Source organism: Enhydra lutris, unplaced genomic scaffold (assembly GCF_002288905.1).
Source record: "Enhydra lutris kenyoni isolate GAN:26980312 unplaced genomic scaffold, ASM228890v2 scaffoldscaffold34, whole genome shotgun sequence".
Classification (NCBI taxonomy): Eukaryota; Metazoa; Chordata; class Mammalia; order Carnivora; family Mustelidae; genus Enhydra; species Enhydra lutris.
Genome location: NW_019154118.1, coordinates 25,470,854 through 25,489,535, shown reverse-complemented (window position 1 = coordinate 25,489,535; position 18,682 = coordinate 25,470,854). Strand labels below are relative to the sequence as shown.

At 39.3% G+C, this 18,682-nt stretch overlaps 1 protein-coding gene across 2 annotated transcripts in view; it reads right to left on the bottom strand.

Moving 5' to 3' along the window:
- Window positions 1–18,682, bottom strand: part of LOC111153918 (CWF19 like 2, cell cycle control (S. pombe)) — a 162,646-nt gene that overhangs the window by 55,570 nt on the left and 88,394 nt on the right. For both annotated transcript variants that reach the window (XM_022513231.1, XM_022513230.1), the window contains exons 13-14: window positions 7,500–7,712; window positions 3,834–3,950 (exon numbers count right to left, since the gene is read on the bottom strand). In XM_022513231.1, the coding sequence (XP_022368939.1) occupies window positions 3,834–3,950; window positions 7,500–7,712 (330 nt within the window). The remainder of the gene's footprint in view (window positions 1–3,833; window positions 3,951–7,499; window positions 7,713–18,682) is intronic.

Genomic DNA, 18,682 nt, shown 5'->3' with positions numbered 1-18,682 from the left:
TCTGCCCCCCACGCTGCTCATGCTCTCTCACTCTCTCTCTAATAAATAAATAAAATCTTTCAAAAAAAAAGACAAAGGAAAATCACCACTAGATTAGAACTACATATTTTAAAACTAAGCTTTTTTGAAGAAGGTAGAAAATGGATAAAAAGCAGTAGCAGCAACAATGTTTGCTCACAGCCCTCTCCTGCTTTAACTGTTTGGATGCTCGTTCTGGATACTCTCTGGGTAACAGTGAAGAAGACAGACTCCAGAGGTCATGAATTAAAAATGAAAACTCAAAATACCTAAGTTAGCAGTGAGAGAAGAATTGCTGGGTATTATATATAAACATCATGCAAACACTTTCGAGGAGGACACACACACACACTGAAGTACTTCTCTCTGCATATAAAACCTTTAATTTAAAAATATGAGTTTAACGACATAATCCGAGGTTATCCACTCCTCTAAAGCAGGATTTTCGCAAAGCTCAATATAACACATACACTACACATGTTGAAATAATATTCATTCCTTAAGTTGTATGACAACCAAACATTGAAGAAACTTTTAGTTCATTATTATAAGGTACCGAAACTATTTTATGAGAGATATAGCTACCCCTTGATATAGAGATGACATAAACTTCCCATATTTCTAGTAGGAAAAAACTCTATCCATTGGATAATCACTATTTTCCAGATTTCTAAACTGTGACTATTCACCCAAGTGCCATTCCTCATTTAGTTAAACACATCTGGACTAAAATATCTTACAATATATTTTAAGTAAACTATACTACAGAGTGTTGCAATTCTTACTTTGTATAAGGTCTCATTACAACAATTCAGGTAAATATAAGTACAAAATTTTGAACTGAAAATTATTTTACTTAAAAATATCAAAGCTATTTAGAATTGATCATGTAATATTAATACTATAATTTATTCAACTTTTCTAAATAGAACATGTCTAAAGATAAAGTCATCCCAAGATAAATATTATGAGATAGCATACAACATATATATTTAACTCTATAACCTTCACAGAGTAACCACTCAAAATGACATTGAAGTAATTTTTAAAACAGTCCAAACTTACGAGAACAGAAAGAATGAGAGAAGATTCACCAAAACTCAGATCACCCCAAAACATGTGACCTAAACACTGGAAAGCTGGTTCACCCTGGGTGGCGTGTGGTGCGGGGGCTGGTTAGCAGGGAGAGCACAGAGAAGGAGGCCACACTGCACTGCAGAAGCCTCGGAAGGCTCAGGAAATGGCAGCACCAAGTAACCGCAGAAGTAGAGTGAAGGTGTAGCAAAAAGCAAACGGCATGGATGAAAGTCTTTGGAAAAAAGCGATTAACACGCTGCTATCTTCCTGGACACTGGCAGAACACTACAAGGTTATTCTTTGGAGAAGGTATACAATAAGGTTGCTGGGCTGGGAAAATCCAACACAGTGGGGAGTGTACAGTCTGAAAACAGGGGCATTACAGGAGATGTTACTTAGGTTCAAATTCTACCACCCCAGCCTTCTTCCCCAACTCAGCTGCCGGAACACTAGCAGGCTGTTTGGGCTGCACTTGCTAAGAGCCAGAAAGCGTGATCTCTGGGAAGTCTGATCGCCCCATGAAAGACACCTAACGGTCCAGTACTGGAGGTTTCCCAGTGAAATGGCCCCATCACACCTTTCCACAGTGAGGCCCACTGTACATAGTGATCTCACTACCACACCGCTCATCTGAGGGACTTAAAAAATGGGCCTAAGGTGTCTGACTGTAACATAGGCTCAAACATACCTGTCAGACGGGTAAGAATAACTTTAAAGGGGACCTATGTTTCACTATACATATTTAATGAAACTAAAAAATTGGCTCTTATTCAGTCAGAATCTGTGATTATTTCCACATGCTGTGCTGAAACTTATCTTTGCATTTTTTATTAAATAAGATCTAAAATTAAATTTAAATGTTACTAGAGGATGGAGCTAAAAATCACCTAAAAGAAGTTGCTCCTTCATTTGTAAACCCTATTTTTTCCTAAGTCAAATAATTTTTGTTATATATTCTCTAGAAGGGTGGAACAACCATAGGATATTTAACAGACTTAATTAATATTAAAATTTTTAAAGATATTTTATCTTTAAGTAATCTCTCACTCAGTGTGGGGCTTGAACTCAAAACCCCAAGATCAAGAGTCACAAACTCCACTGACAGAAGCCAGTCAGGTGCCCTAATTTGAATTTTTATAGATATTTTTATACATATTTGAAAATAAGAACAAAGAAACTACATTTCTCTAAATAAGCTCAAATCAGATACTTTATTTGCTCACTATCTTATACTAATATATAACTGGTAAGAATTTCTTCTTTTATCACAAGAAAAGAACCATAATGCTGTTATTTGTATTAAAGAACTTGGCTTTTACTCCTTCATTCAATTTTCCATAATGCATATGGCTCACAAAATCCACTAAATTATAATGTCACCTGTATAAGAATATACCATACCTTTGGGCAGAATTAATGATTTTATGCATGCATTTCTCATAACACCTGGATTATCTTGTATTTCTGTACTCAATAACTACTGAACTGAATAAATTTCTTCTTTACCCACCTCAATGTTTTCCATCAAGTAGCTTAATTTCTTACAGAAATATAAAACACACAGACTAGATTCCTGTATTACTTAAAATCTTTTTTGGCACTGCATTTTGCTCTAAGTTAAATCAGTTTAACATGTATAAATTTTTAAAAGACATTCCAGAAAAGTCTCAAAATAATCCTGAAAACCAAATTTGCATACTTTCCACTTTAAATTATTTACTGTATTGGCATCCATCACTAGAAAAAAAAATTTTTTCACATCAGATATATTTGTCCACATTCTCACCCATACTTGGCCACAGATGCATTAAAACATTCTGCCCTTCACCTTTCACAGCATAAACTTAATAGGAGTAAGAGACTGAATTTCATAATAGGCAGTCAAAACATCTCCTCTTTCAGCATTGTCAGCATGACACAAAGTATGCAGTCTCTTCTGAAGTCCTACAATTTTCACAGTTTCTAACTAAGGGTCCCTCTAACCCCTGTTCAACTGTCAAATATTAGAAAAACAAGAGTTTTCTTTCTTTTCTTTTTTGGTCATTATGAGGTCTTGAAATAACTCAGGAGCAATTTCACCCATGTTGTGCCTTTCAGTTTCTTACAGAATCAGACACACACACACACACACAGTCCTTGAATTCAAAAGCTGGGCCAGGTTATAAAGGGAAAAGTGTAGCAATAAAGGCTGATAGCAAAAATCACAGAAGCAGAGGCCAATTCCATTACAGGAAAATATGGCCAATGCTGGATATGAACCTCGGACTTCCAAAATTTATTTTTATTATCTGAAAATATCTTTCCTTATGGCTATAATCTATCAGCTCACTGTGCTAAGAATCATCATCTCATGTTCCACAAAAGCATGGATTAGAAATCTTACCTTGATATTTTTAAGTAAAAATACTAATTCGTCATGGTTTACTTAGTACGCAGAAACTTTCAGTTGTATCCCTGAAACTAATATGTTATACATCAATGATATCTCAATTTAAAAAAAAAAAAATTTAGAAAAGCTTTCAAAACATGGAGTACATAAGGGAAATAAAATTAAAAGGTAGTGAGTGGTGAAAGCACCATGGCCCACAGGTACACATAACCAGGGAAATGTGTACTAGTGTGTAAAAGTTCACAAAGGAAATCACTGGACAAAGGTCTAGAAAACCCACTGGAATTTACAACAGCAGTCTGGAAAGACTGCTCAGGAGCATTCCTAGGATGAGCGTGATCAGGCTGACCTGAATTTCCTCCCAGACGTCTTCATCCAATAAGGTAGCTGCTCTGTGATGCTGCAGAGGGACGACGAGGCAGTGGCCCTCGGTGAGAGACCGGAAGCTGGGCAAACATAAATACACCTATGGGGAAAACATGGCGAAGTGAAACGTTACCGTACGGACTCTCCGTTGTGACAAATGAGCCCTGGGAAACACGGCTAACGTTTCATAAGGTCTACTTGTTTACAAGCAATGTATTTGCTTTCAATATTTTTAAAGATAGCAGACATTTTCCTAAAACTTTTAAAGGCCATGAAGATAGATTTTAATAAATGGAGATTTACAGCACAAGTCTCAATTTTAACTGTTATACGGACATCAGAGATTGAGTTTACCCAAGGGCAAAATGAATCACACTTTATCCTTGATGTGAGAAAGCTTTTTGCTTCTTGAAACAACACAGTTTTTGGCAAGAATGAAAAAATACGTGGGGTGGTGATGATAGAGAAGTCTAACTGGTTCCTATTAACCAGGCAGTCCTTCTCTCACTGGCTGAGCAAAGAGAATTAATTCAACTAAGACAGAAAGGAAATGTGCTCCAAAGGGCTTCACTGCTCTGTTAAGTACTATCTGCTTAAATACATGTATTACCTACAAACTGGTGCTGTTTTTTCACTACACACAAACTGTCTTTAACAAAACAAAAAGGTCAGTATGTATGTATGCAGTGAGCAGTGCTCATGAGGAACATAAATAATATTCTGCAAAGGGGCTCGGTCTTACTTTCTATTATTTTTTGCTTGGTTTGGCGAGAAATATTTTATACGGCAGACAATATTATTTAACAAAATAATGCAAAACTTTAAGGCTTTGCTGAGAGACAAAGTAGGAGTAGATACAGAAATTTATCTAAATTGATAGTAAAACCATAAACACATTCAAAATTAAAGCCAACATCAGTACTGATTCATTAACTGTAACAAATTTACAACTTGTAAACTACTTACTGCTGTCGGGTGTTAACAAGAGAGGAAACTGGACATGGTGTATATGGAACTCTACTTTCTTCTTAATTTTTCTGTGAATCTAACACTGTTCTAAAAAACAAAGCCTACTTTAAAAAAAATCAGTGTTAAGGTGGATAGATGACTTTTATTTTTTAAAAAGGAGAGAAGGGAGGACAGCTGACGATCAAAAGTTATTTCTCTGTGACTCTAATGAGAACAAATACCACACCTCATTAACATATTTGTACTGAGACATTAATTTTAAATATTAGACATTCAGGGTGAGGGAGAATTACTGAATTGCTCTGAAATACTATTTATTGTTTCAACTTAATGGCAAAATAATTCCTTAGAAACTCAAAATCATATATGATTAACTTGGGTAATAACTAAAGAAATAATTTGCTATTGTTTATTCAGATAAATTAAATGACCTGTTAGTCACATATTGTAGGACATGGAAGAAATTCCTTCTAATCGGTATTTCAAATATTTCTAGATTAAAATATTCTAAGACAGGGGCGCCTGGGTGGCTCAGTGGGTTAAAGCCTCTGCTTTCGGCTCAGGTCATGATCTCAGGGTCCTGGGATCGAGCCCCGCATCGGGCTCTCTGCTCAGCAGGGAGGCTGCTTCCCTTCCTCTCTCTCTGTCTGCCTCTCTGCCTACTTGTGATCTCTGTCTGTCAAATAAATAAATAAAATCTTTAAAAATATAATAAAATAAAATAAAATATTCGAAGACAAAAGGCTAAATGTTGATGGTAGTTTCTAAAGCAGAGATAGCACAAATAAAGCATAGGTAGAGAAAGGAGAGGCTCAAGTGGTTTTTTAAATGAAACCAAAGGGCAAAGATGAACCCACAAGGAGACAAACAGATCAGCCAACTCTTGGGACATTAAGGCAAAGAGAAGGATTTAATACCATTAGAAAAAACAGCTTGGAAAGTGTGGATTACCTGACCACAGAAGAGGACCACCAAGGAGGACGGGGAAAGGCAGGTTAAGAAACAGAAAATGTCTGTTCACTGGCCAGTTTCATGGGTGGACTGAGAAATGCCTACTTCCCCTATATAGGAAGCCCAGGACAGGTCTGTACACTTAGCACCTCTGTGCCTCCCCGCATGCAGCCTGTCCCCAGCACTGGGGACTAAAGAAACCCCTGGAAAAATTCCAAACTTCTCCCCAAGCATAGAGAAAACACCGAGGGGTTACTTTATGTTTGATCTGTTCCTATGCCTATAAAAGGTGGGGATCAGACTGAAGAGGAATGAAATATTCATAATGTTGTAATTACAAAAGTTTCACTATTTATGTAAAGGTCTGGAAAATAATTCAAACAAATACAAGTAACTGGTTATGGTAGGGTTTTTTTAATTGAATAAATTTTAAATGGGATTTTTACTTTTACCTTTCTGATAAAGTTTGGAAGGAAAGAAAGAATTAGAAGAAGGGTAAGGAAATGAACGAAAATACAAACTGGTAAGTTGACAGTCTTATACAAATATTAAACACTAGCGTTGGAATGGAAAAGCCAACACCAGTTCTTTGGATTCATAAGGTGTATCTCGTGTACGTGAGAAACAAATTAATACATAAACAAGCGTATGGACAGGGCCCAAGCTCTCAGTTCCTGAACCAGCTCTCGTTCACTCAGCTTCCTCTCCCTCTCCATTCCAGCTACACTGGCCTCCCCATTCAGTGAATGCCAAGCACAATCTCTCCTCAGGGCTCTTCACTCACTGATCCCCCTTCCTGAAACAGGGGTCATTCCCAGCTTCATGGTGCTTGCTCCTTCTGTCTTTCAGAGCTTTACTAAAATACCTCCTCAAATAGGCCTTCTAGACAACCATCTCAAAAAATCCCATCATTTTATCCATTTCCCCACTTTATTTGCTTTAGGACAACACATCCTTCAATCAGGACAAGGATTACTTTATTTTCTGCCCTATTTTACTACAACACAAGCTCCACAAGTACATCGGAGTTGACACTCACCCAGCAACTAATGACCGTATCACATACACAGTAATGACTTACTTATAAGAATTAAGTCACCAAATATTTATTGAAATAAGTGACTACAAACATATTCTTGACATACAACGGGATATATGTCTGGTGAACAATGGGATACATGCTTAGTGTACATGACTAAGACTTACCTTTGTCCTCATGGAACTTACAGACTATTAGGAGAGGGACTTGGTAAGCAAGTAAAATACAGTAAATATTTTACAATTATGAGATATTCTATAAAGAAACAAATAGGTTCTATGAGCAAGTAAGGGAAGGAGGAGAAACCACTTTAGACTGAGTATTTCTGAAGTGATTTTAATACTAAGAATCAAGTGTCGACCGTGACAATAAGGTCGCACAGCTGGTAAATGGCCGAGCCGGAAGCTGAGTCCAGGCCGGCAGGCTCCCGAGTGCAGAGCCTCAGGCATGACCCAACACTGCCTCTCTGAAGGGCAGAATCACACGGAATGTGAGCTTCCTGTCACCTAAATATTCATACTCGCTCTAAGGAAGATTCTAAGAATCATGGGAAGTTAGAGAAGAAAAGTATACGAAACAAAGAAGAAGAGAAGCAAAGAGACTGGAATCCTGTGAGAGTCTCAAGAAAGAAGCCAATCTGCACAAGGCACTCCATCGCTTCCTCCGGGCAATAAATGTTCTACTTCTTACCTTAACACCTATGGCCACAATAAGGTGCTTGGGAAACTGAGAGCTGTCAAAACAATACAGACATTTTTCCATTTGTGCAGCAAGATGCTGGTGCTCGGCAATTGCTTTCCTCCTCTGGTTCTCTTCCTCTTCACCAGAATGTTCTCTCTCAGCTGCTTTGGAGACAAACATGTCATCTAGAGTGTAATAGTCTCCATCTGTTTTTCCCATAAACTGAAAAACCAAAATAACAGTAGTGAGGAAAAGGCAGTGGTTAACATTTTATTGTACTGCTGCTACTGAAGTCCTATCTGTGAGTTCTAGGGTAAAACTTTTAAATTAAAAAGAAGAAGAAGAAAAACATGATTAAAAATTTTAGCCTGATTTTCAAGGTCAATCAATAGTCATCAACAACATCATCATCACAGGTCAAGTTTACCCAGTATCTACCATGTACAACTTTATGCAATGTGATTGTTTTTTTACTCCCGTGAGAATGAGACCATTATCGTTTCCATTTAATAGATGAGAAAACTGAACTACGGAGAGGTTAAGAACTACTTTCGTTTTAAAAATCAGTATATGCTCTGTAGAGAACATAAACATTTTCAACTCTATCTCCAGGCGGCTTCTCCACACCTCTGCAAACATCAGCTGCAGCCAGGGTGATGCTCTTAAAACACAAATTTTATTTACTTATTTTGTTTGTGTCCTCAGAGAGCTCTCCCTTGTGAATGGGAGCAAGTTCAGACTCAGGTTTGGCTACTGAATTATAGACAGACAAGCATGATGGTTAAAAGCTGGGTCTCTCTAGTCAGAATGACCATGGCAAGTTCTGGCTCATGTCTGTCTTAGCCTTGGGCAAGTTATTTAATCTTTGTGCTCCCTGCACGCTTTGCTTCCTCATTTCACAATGGTTATAACAATACTATCTACCTAGCAGGTTATCTTGCTGAATCCTGACAACACATGCCTGACAGACAGGAAGGACTCCATTACTATTACTAGTATTGTTAACTCTATTAGTAACTAGAGCCACCATTACTATTACAATCTTCTTCATAATCTGGCACTGGTGACCTTTCTGGTCACAACTGATCACATCCCTAGCTTTATGCTCTGATCATCATCCTATTTTCAGTCCCCCAAAACACTAATACCTTCAGGCTTCATATACACTGCTCTCTGACCAATTCTGCCCCCAACTGTGCCATTCTACTCCCACTTCTTTTTCAATCTGAGGCTTCGATTTAGTTGTTGCCCCCAAAAAAGAACCTTCCTGGATCTTCCATTAGTTTCACAATGACCACACTATATCATAATTGCTCATGAACTGTGTTTCCTTCCACAAGACTAAGTTCTAAGTACTATTTAGTCTACTAAAGACCAAAAGAGAACTCTCTTCTCTTTTTTATCATCAAATATGAAGCAAAAGCAAGATGCCTGGATTTTACCAAACATTTAAAAAGATTTGGAAAGCGCTAGAATGGCTGTATTTATATCAGAGAAAGTAGAATTGAATGTAAAGAATATTATGGACATAAAAGGTCATTTCACAATGATAAAAGGGTCATACCACCAAGTGGACATAACAATACTGAAATTTATACGCCTAATTACTGAGTTTAAAAATATATGAAGCAAAAACTTGATAGAACTGCAGAAGAAATACACAAATCCACAAATGTAGTCAGAGATTTAAATACCCCTCTCTCAATAATTAATAGAACCAGGCAGGAGAAAATCAATAGGCATACTGAAGACCTGAGCAAACTATGAACCAATTTAACCAGACACTGACAGAAAGTCCAGTATCAGCAGAATACACATTCTTCTCAAGTGCAGAGAGAACATTTACCAAGAGATGAATCTGTAGTCGTAACACAAGTCCTAAGAAATTTAAAAGGAGTCTGGTAACATAAAGTATGTACACTGAATACAATGGAATTAAATTAGAAACCCCAGCAGAAACACATTTGGAAAACTGCCAAGTATTTGGAAATTAAATAGTCCAGTTCCAAACAACCCATGTATCTACCAAATAAATAAGTAAGAAAATCAGAAACTATTTTGAAGTACAATAAAATACAGGTGAATTTGTGGGATGTTGCTGAAGTGGTCCTTGGAGGGACAATCACAGCACCAAACATCTATATCAGAAAACAGGAAAGGCCTCAAATCACTAATATCAACATCCACCTTAAGAAAGTAAAAAAAAAAAAAAAAGAAAGAAAGAAAGAAAAGAAAATAGAATGTAAACAGAGTACTTCTAAAATGTCATTATTGATAGAACCAAGTAAAAATTAGAAACTAGGTTACTAATTATTAGTAGTAAGGGGTCTCTCCTAGCACTTTAGCTTCCTTGTCTTCACTAGAACTTATTTTTTATCTTCTACTATTTCTCCGTATTGATCCTTGCATGCATCTCTCTATTCTTTCAGGTTGTTTATTTATGTGAACTTCCCTGGTTTACAATCATTTTAACTTCAGACTTATCTCTCAATTACAACATAATACATTTTGAAAATTATCAAAACTAGTCACTAATTATTTTCATAGAGTACCAACGATGTGCTAGGTACTAACAGAAACCTTAAGTACTCCCTCATCCAACCATCCCTACAACATAAGAACTGTCATCCTCACGTGTAAAATTTAAAAAATGAGTCTTAAGAGACACTAAAAACTTCATCAAAATCACGCGGCTATTAAGCAACAGAAGCAGGAATCCAACAAGTTATCTGGCTATAAAAATGAAGAGTGTATGACACACAAGAAGACTCTCTTACTTAAGAAATCCATCTTTAAAAGACAGAAAGGGTATATTTTAAATATGGTGTAGAAGGAGCATAGAGAATGAGAAGAAACCTTAACTTTCACCTAGAATAAACACCCCAACTGAGTGAAGGTACTCACCAGAGACAACACAGACACCTCTGGTAGGTCCTTCTCTTGGCTGAAGTGTATTATTAGCAGGAGCAGAATACATACTTCTACATGAACCCATGCAACATGAGACATAGTGTGCTATAAAACAATGTTATTAAAAACCAGCTCACGATTGATCAGGTTATATATTCAATTCAAATCAAATCCTTTGTATAAGGAAGACAGTACTTCTTAAATCTACGCTCCATGGATGTTGCCAAACTTCTCCGATGCATATTTTTGAATAGAGTACAGTCTCATCTCTTAAATCTGCACAATTCTTCAACACAATACAAAACTGATTCTTTTCTACAACTCAATCCCCTCCTCCTATGACCTCTGATTATCTGAATTTTTCCCATTATCTTCTATTTGGGCTTTGATCCAAAATGCTTTTAATTTATTAATCATGTACACATCTTCTGTGAGCTTTACACCACCACCTTCTTGTATCTGACAACAACAAAAAAATTTTCAATGGACAGAATGTTAACAGAAAGTGAAGAACTAAGTATACAAAGTGGAAAAGCAAAACATTTGCTGGCAGAAAGGAGGTGAAGAAAGAAAAGACAAGTATGAAAATAAGACTCTTCTTCATTTAGATGGAGTCCTAAAGAAAGCTGATGGGATGGTACAAGCTCAAGTTCACACATAATATTTCAAAACTCCAAGAATTTCTTTCGCAAACAAATCAGAAAAATGTGTTAATGATATTAAAAAACATCAAAGAAAAGAAGGAAGATATCAAAAGTGATCTCCAGATTCAACACAAAGCCTTTCAAAATCCCAATAATGTTTTCAGTAGAAATAGAAAAATCCATCTTAAAATTCCTATGGGATAGACCTCAAGGGTCTACAAACCGACAAAATCCTAAAAATGAACAAAGGTAGAAGTCTCACACTTCCTGATTTAAAAACTTACTGCAAAGCTACAATAACCAAAACAGTGTAACAGACCAATGGAATAGAAGACAGAGGGGCGCCTGGGTGGCTCAGTCGGTTAAGTGTCTGCATTTGGCTTAGGTCATGATCCCAGGGTCCTGGGATCGAGTCCCACACTGGGCTCCCTGCTCAGCAGGGAGCCTGCTTCTCCCTCTCCCTTTGCCTGCCACTTCCCCTGCTTGTGCTCTCTCTCAAACAAATAAAATCTTAATTTTTTTTTTTTAAAGGAATAGAAGAGAGAGCTTAGAAATAAGCCCTCCCACATATGGTCGGAATACTCTCAACAAGGGTGCTAAGACCACTGAAAGGGGAAATGACATCCCTTAAACAAATGGTGCTGGAAAACCTGGATATTCACATACTCCAAAAAAAAAGAGAGAAAGAAAGAAAGAAAGTTGGACCCTTAATTTATAGCCTATATAAAAATTAACTCAAAAAAAAAAAAAATTAACTCAAAACAGGTCACAGACCTAAACTTAAGAACTAAAGCTCTAAAGAACTAAAGAACTAAGACTAAAGAACTAAGACTCTAAGAACTAAAACTAAGCTCTAAGAACTAAAACTCTAAAGCTCTTGGAAGAAATCTTAGAGGAAAAGGTTCCTGACATTAAATTTGGTAATGATTTCTTGATTACGACAACAAAAGCACAGGCAACAAAGAAAGAATAGATAAGCTGGACTTCATCAAACTTATAAAAACTTTGGTGCACCAAGGGACACTGTCAACAGAGTGAAAAGGCAGCCTAGAGAACAGGAGGAAATCCTTGCAAATCACATATCCAAAATATCTAAAGAACTCCTACAACTCAATAATAGCACAAAAAAACAGAAAAACAAAAACCAAGCAACTTGATCCAAAACGAGGCAAAGGTTCTGAGCAGACATTTCCCCAGGGAAGGTACACAAATGGCCAGTCAGCACAGGGAAATGCAAATCAAAACTACAACGATGTTACTGCTTGGGGCTCACGAGATGATTGGAGTTCAAGAGTCAGATACTAACAAGTGTTGACAAGGATGCGGAGAAATCAGAAACTTCATACACTGCTGGTGGGAATGTGAGACGGTACAGTTTCTTTGGAAAACAGTCTGGTGGTTCCTCAGACGAATGTAAACTAATAAATAAACAATTACACATATGGATTACCATGTGACCAGATAATTCCACCTCCAGGTATATACCTAAGAGAAGTGAAACATATGTCTAACAAAAACTTGACATAAATCTTGAGAGCAGCATTATTCCTAACAGGCAAAAGAGGGACACAATCCGAATGCCCATCAACTGATGAATGGATCAACAACGTGTAAAATCTGTCCAAGAGAGAAGCAGGAGGCAACGAATCAGAAACGAAGCGCTGACACCTGCTACCACAGGAACCGGAAAAACATCATGCTACGTGCGAGACGCCAGTCACAGAAAATCACAATCCTACACATGAAATACCGAGATCAGGGAAATCTGCAGAGACAGAAAACAGATCTGGGCCTGTTCAGGGTGGGGACGGAAGGGGGCTGCAAGGTTAGCAGGTGATAGCTAAAGGTTAGAGGGTTCGTTCGTGAGGTGACAGAAATGCTCTAAGATCGACTGTGGCGATGGTTGCCCACGTCTGTAAATCTGCTAAAAACCACTGGACTGTGCACTGTAAATGGGTGAATTGTATACCACACGAATCCTATCTCAAGAAAGCTGTTAAATAAAAAATTAATGTTACCCAAAGAAGGTCTGGCTCTTGCCTTCTGCCCCTAGAAGATCTTGAAACCCTTGGAATGTCCTGCCTGGTAAGAGCGGCTTTGTTGACCAGGGGCCCAGGGTCACGCCAGACAGTCTCCGCTAACGATGTGACTTGTGCACGCCTGGGCCACGCAGCATTGGCTCCACCACAGGAGTGACTGGAAACTGAGGCCATCCTCACAGGCCATAACCCATGTCTACAGGACCAAACCCCAACAAAAACCCTGCTACTGAGGCTCAGGGGAGCGTCGCTCATTGGCAATGCCCTGAGCGTCTTCACACATCACTGCGGGGAGAGTCAGTGGGGCCGCCACTCACTGGGAGAGGACAAGTGGAAGCTTCACGCCTGGTACCTCCTAGACTCAGCACCGTGCGCCTCTTCCCTTGGCTGACTTTGCACCTGTATTCCTTCACTGTAATAAACCTTAACTGTGGATATGGTGGCTTTTGGTGAATTCTGTTACCCAGGCCACTGAAGGGTGGCCCTGGGGACCCCGGAACGTGCACTACTGTCAAAAGTGCGGGTAGTCTTGGGGAGTCCCACACTGGGGAGACATCATAACAGATGCAACATACAAACCCTGGTCAGATCTTAGATCAAAAAAAAAAAAAAAAAAAACCTAGAAAATTTTAAGTCTAGACCATATATTAACATCTTTAAAGTAAACATATGGTTCTGCACAGCACACATACCCCAGCCAAAAGTGCACAGTTGCGGGACCTGGGCCCCACCCTGGGATGGCCCAGAAGGATGGTGCTGGAAGGAAATCCCCTCAGTAAGAAGAATGCTGAGCAGTGCGTCTGGCTGTTCTTTTCACCAGATCTACCTGCTACAGCAGCTACAGGTGTAAACTGCTTCGTGAACGATGGCTAATAGTTTGGCTAGAAGGTCAGGGACCTGGACAGAACACAATCAGAGAACAGCAGCTAGGAGGTCTGGGGAAGAAGTATGTGGACAGGTCTCTCCAAACTGATACAAAGCACAAAGACATGTGTGGCGCTGGAAAAACATGTCTACCACCAGCCCTTCCACCTCTGTCCAAATGAGGTTATGAACAGGGTGGTCCGGAGGGGACAGAAAGTATGTGGGGGCTCAGCAACACGATCACCTGGCTGTAGCCACTGCTGAAGACCCAACTGCCCACAACAAAGAGCACACTGAGCCTCTGACTGGCCCCACTCCTTATGAGGAGCAGCCGGCTCTGCAGCCAGGCTGGGCACAGGGGCTGCTTCCATCACGGAAGGGGAAGCACCATGTTCTCACTGGAGTGGACGCCTGCTCTGGACATGGATGGATCGCCTTTCTTGCATGCAATACTTCTGCCAGAACTACCATCTCAGGACATAGATCATCAAGGTATCACACACATTCCTCTGCCCGAGGAAGTAATTTCATAGCAAATACAATGTGGCCCTGGGTCCACACCCACTGAATGCACAGGTCCAGACCCACTGCACTCATGAGGCAATGATGAGCACCAGACAATGGTCTAGCCCCATTTAATTCATCATGTTCCCCGTCATCCCAAAGCAGCTAGCTGACCAGAACAGTACACTGCCCTTTTGAAAACTTGATGAGAAATGCAGTCTGGCACCTGCTGGGGCTAGAGCCATGTCTTCTAGAATGAACCGTGTGCTCTAAATCACAACAAAACTGTAATGCTATCTCTCCCCATTGCCAGGATTCCCAAGTCTAGGAATCTAGGGGAAAACAGGAGTGACCCATCTCATTGATACACTAGCAAAACTTAGGCTTCCCATCCCGTGACTTTAGGCCGTACTGGTGTACAGGTCTTAGTTCGAAAGGGAGGAATCCTTCTGCCAAAGGACACAACAATGACTCACCACCCTTGAAACAGAGACCGCCACCTGGCTGCTCTGGCTCCCCAGCCCACTGCACCAAAGGCAAAGAAGGGCGTCCCTGCACTGGCTGTAGTGACCAATTCTGCCGAAGGGCAGGCTGGGTGGATACTGCAGAACGGAAGCAGGGGCTGTGCACCTGGACCTTTCAGGCCACCTCTCAGGGGTCTCACAGCCTAGCATTAAAGTCAAATTAAGGCAGGACCACAAATAAATGACAGTTTGGGTCCACCCTATCAGGCAAGGAACCACGAGCAGCGAGGGTGCTGCTGTGGGAACAAGGAATATGGAGCAGGTGGCACAGGAAAGCAGCGATGAACGCTAGCTAAAACCACATAACCAGTTTCATAAGAGTTAAAATATCTCTTCACTATGATACAGATAGTATGTGAATACACATTAAAGTATCAACCAGAATTTCTTCTTCTCTTTCCCTCTCTCATCTCTTTACCATCCACCATAAACATTACAAGTAGGTGTATCCTCTGTGGGGAAAGGGTTAGCAGGTTTTGGTTGGAACTGGGACAGTTGTACCATGCCAGACAGAAGCATGACTTCTTTGTTATTTTCTTTATTTGGAGATTAAACACAGTTTGAGGAGACATGCCAAGGTAAAAACACACAGGTTGTGGTTACTGTCAATGTGACTACTCTGACAGACATTTACTTCCCTTTTCTGTGTGTTTCTGTTTAGGGTGGGCGAAGGGAGAGATGGTTACAGGAGACGTGGCAAACAGATCTGAAGTAGCTGCCATTTTAGAACCTACACTGTCCACTACCCTGCTCATTCACCTTCCACACCACAAAGCAGCCGGCTCTGCAACCGCTCCCCCACACCCTCCACCCTCTTTCAGCTTCTCTGAGCTCTGGGTCAGACGCGCGTGTTTATTAGCTTCACACTACAGGGCCACAGGCAACAACAACGGACACGTGTGTCCTGTCCATCCTCGGGAGCCCAGCTCAAGCTCGGTTCCACTCGTTCTTGCTCCCCCTCTCTTGACATTCCTTTTCCCTTCCCAAGTGCCTGCCTCTAGCCTTAAAGCGCAAACACACAGCCTTAAAAAGACGGCTTCCCTAGCTCCCACAATTGCGTAAGTGCAAATCCCTGTTAAGAAGCCTGTGTCTGTGTCTTCCATTAGTTCTGTTTCTCCAACTGAAAAGTGACTGATACAGATTTAACCTTCTATAAATAGCAATAACAAGCTGCTTTTGTTCAAAGGCTCTGCTTGTACATTTTCTCAAGAATGTTCCAAGAATAATATTACTTTTTGAATATCACTAACCACTGTGCAAAACAGTATATAACAGTATATGAAATTCATATATAATATGGTGGCTGAAAGTTAATGTCATAATAAAATAAAACTATTCCTTTTCTGCTCTAGTCGACTACCTCTAGGGACCAAATCCAATAGTATTATTTTGGTATAGTCCAATCTGAATGTAATCAACCATCTTCCTCCCCTGGTTCTATCCCCTGGCTGCCATGTTATAGAAAAGTCATTACATTTTGCAACTGGCTCCACTATGAACTCATAGGCTGAAGTGGCTCAACAACACAATTTTTAAAACCTCCTATTTTCCACCGTGACTATTTCAGAAGATCACCATCAAGCCTTGGACATGCCATCAATTTTCCTCTCACTCTCGGCAGATGACCTCAGAAATCAGACAAGAACTTGCTCATCTTCCTACCACCAAACCTACAAACCCTCGAAGCAAATGCCTGGCTCATAATTCTTCCCTCCTGCTGCACTGGGAGGGCACATGTGCTTCCGTGTAAACCAGCCCTGCTGTCCATGCACTGGACCCCAACCCCATTTCTTATACTCCAGATACAGTGGGCTCCAACGTATGCTTAAATATGGCACTTGTGACTTCTTCCTCTTAGCTCTTGTCATTTGTCTTTTTCTTTCCCTTGCCAACCACTCTTCCAAATCGGAATGTAAGTATTTGAGCATGCCAAAGCTTCTTCTATTTTAAACGTTCCTTTGGAACACCTATCACCTTCCATCAGTGTCAAAGCTAAACCTCCTGAATGAACTGTCAAGGGAAAAAAAGAAAGAAATCAGGATTTTATTAGAGAGTGATTGATGGTTGATAATAATGTGAGCAATGTCATATTATGACTGATGTTTAGAATACAACGATTAATATAAACTGGTAGAATAAGTTTTTCTGAACAGCTTAATTTCCACTCAGTTAAGGGTTTTCCATTTAAGTATAAAAACATTTCTTATTGCAGTCATTTTGAAAGGAAATTTCCCAAAGAGTATTATAAACTTTCCTGCCTTTTAAAACACAATATATGGAACTTAATTTAATCTCTTCTTGATAATACAGGATAATTATTGGGACAGTTAGTATAATGTATCATAATTCACAAATGACCCTCTAGAGGGCTGCTTGCTTCCAGGCTAGCTACATCAACCAAGACATCCATGCTTTTTTAGTTATTTCTCTCCATTTTTATATCTCATTCTTTGTTCTCTAGATTAAGCTAGCTGTCAGTTCTCATTGCTATAAGCATTTCTTCTTACGGCAGTCTGTTTCCTCACTTCTAATTCTCTACTTTTATTATAATTCTGGTCTAAAACTTGATAACCAAGTACATTAGAATTATATATAATATAAAAGTGGGACTTCAGAGACACCTTCTCCAGGTAATCAATAAATGTTGTTAAATTTAGAGTAAAAATAAAAAAGCTAGCCTACAATCTATAAACATCTGATTAGCATCAAGAGAAGAGACACAAAATGCCTTTCAAAACCGATGACAAAACACAGAAAAAAAGATTCATGTGCTTGTCTCATATTCTCTGGTAAATGACATCCCAGCTAGAAAAAAGTTTCTGAATCCTGTTTCTTCTACTACCAATTACCATTCATACATTGCATTATTAGGAATCTAAAATAGTCACAATAATTTGTTAAAAGAAGAAAATAAGGGTAACAATTCTATGCATTTTCAACATTAAGGTCATTTAAAACCAAAATACTAACAAGGAATTATTTTTCAAAGTGAAACCAAAGCCAATTGGTAAAGACAAAAAATAACAAATGACACGTTAAGTAAAACAACACAGGGATGCCTGGGAGGCTCAGTTGGTTAAGCATCCGACTTCAGCTCAGGTCATGATCTCAGGGTTCTGGGATTGGGGATCAGCAGGGGGTCGGCTTGAGATTTTTCCCTCTGCCCCCCCCCCCCCGCTCATGCTCTCTCTTTCACAAATAAATAAATATTTTTCTTAAAAAAAGACAACTGAATGTGATTTTGGCCTTCACCTCATACACCTCATCACCACATACTCATCCTATGTGAAGTGCCACATTACCTACCTCTGTCACAATTAAAACACTTATAGTTCATAAAGAACCAATATTATTATCACCTAGTTCATTTTAAAGAACACTAACCTTCAAATGACTAGAAGTATACTCGTGTTTTGGTTATTCATGTAATTGTCATGTACATACACAACAAAGCCAACACTCTTTTGATGCACTGCCTACTGATAGAATCAAGTTTCTGTTTTAGTTGAGAGAAAAATCTCAAATGAATACAGCAACTCAGCCGACAAACTCTATTTCCAAAAACTGTTCTCCTGTTGAATCACGTACCACGGCAACACCAGAAGTCAGCAGCTAAACAGATAGGCAGAATGGATCAGAATTTATCTAACAAAGCCTCTTAAAACAAAACAAAAAAAAAGAACAAGACTAGAAAAACCAGTGGAATT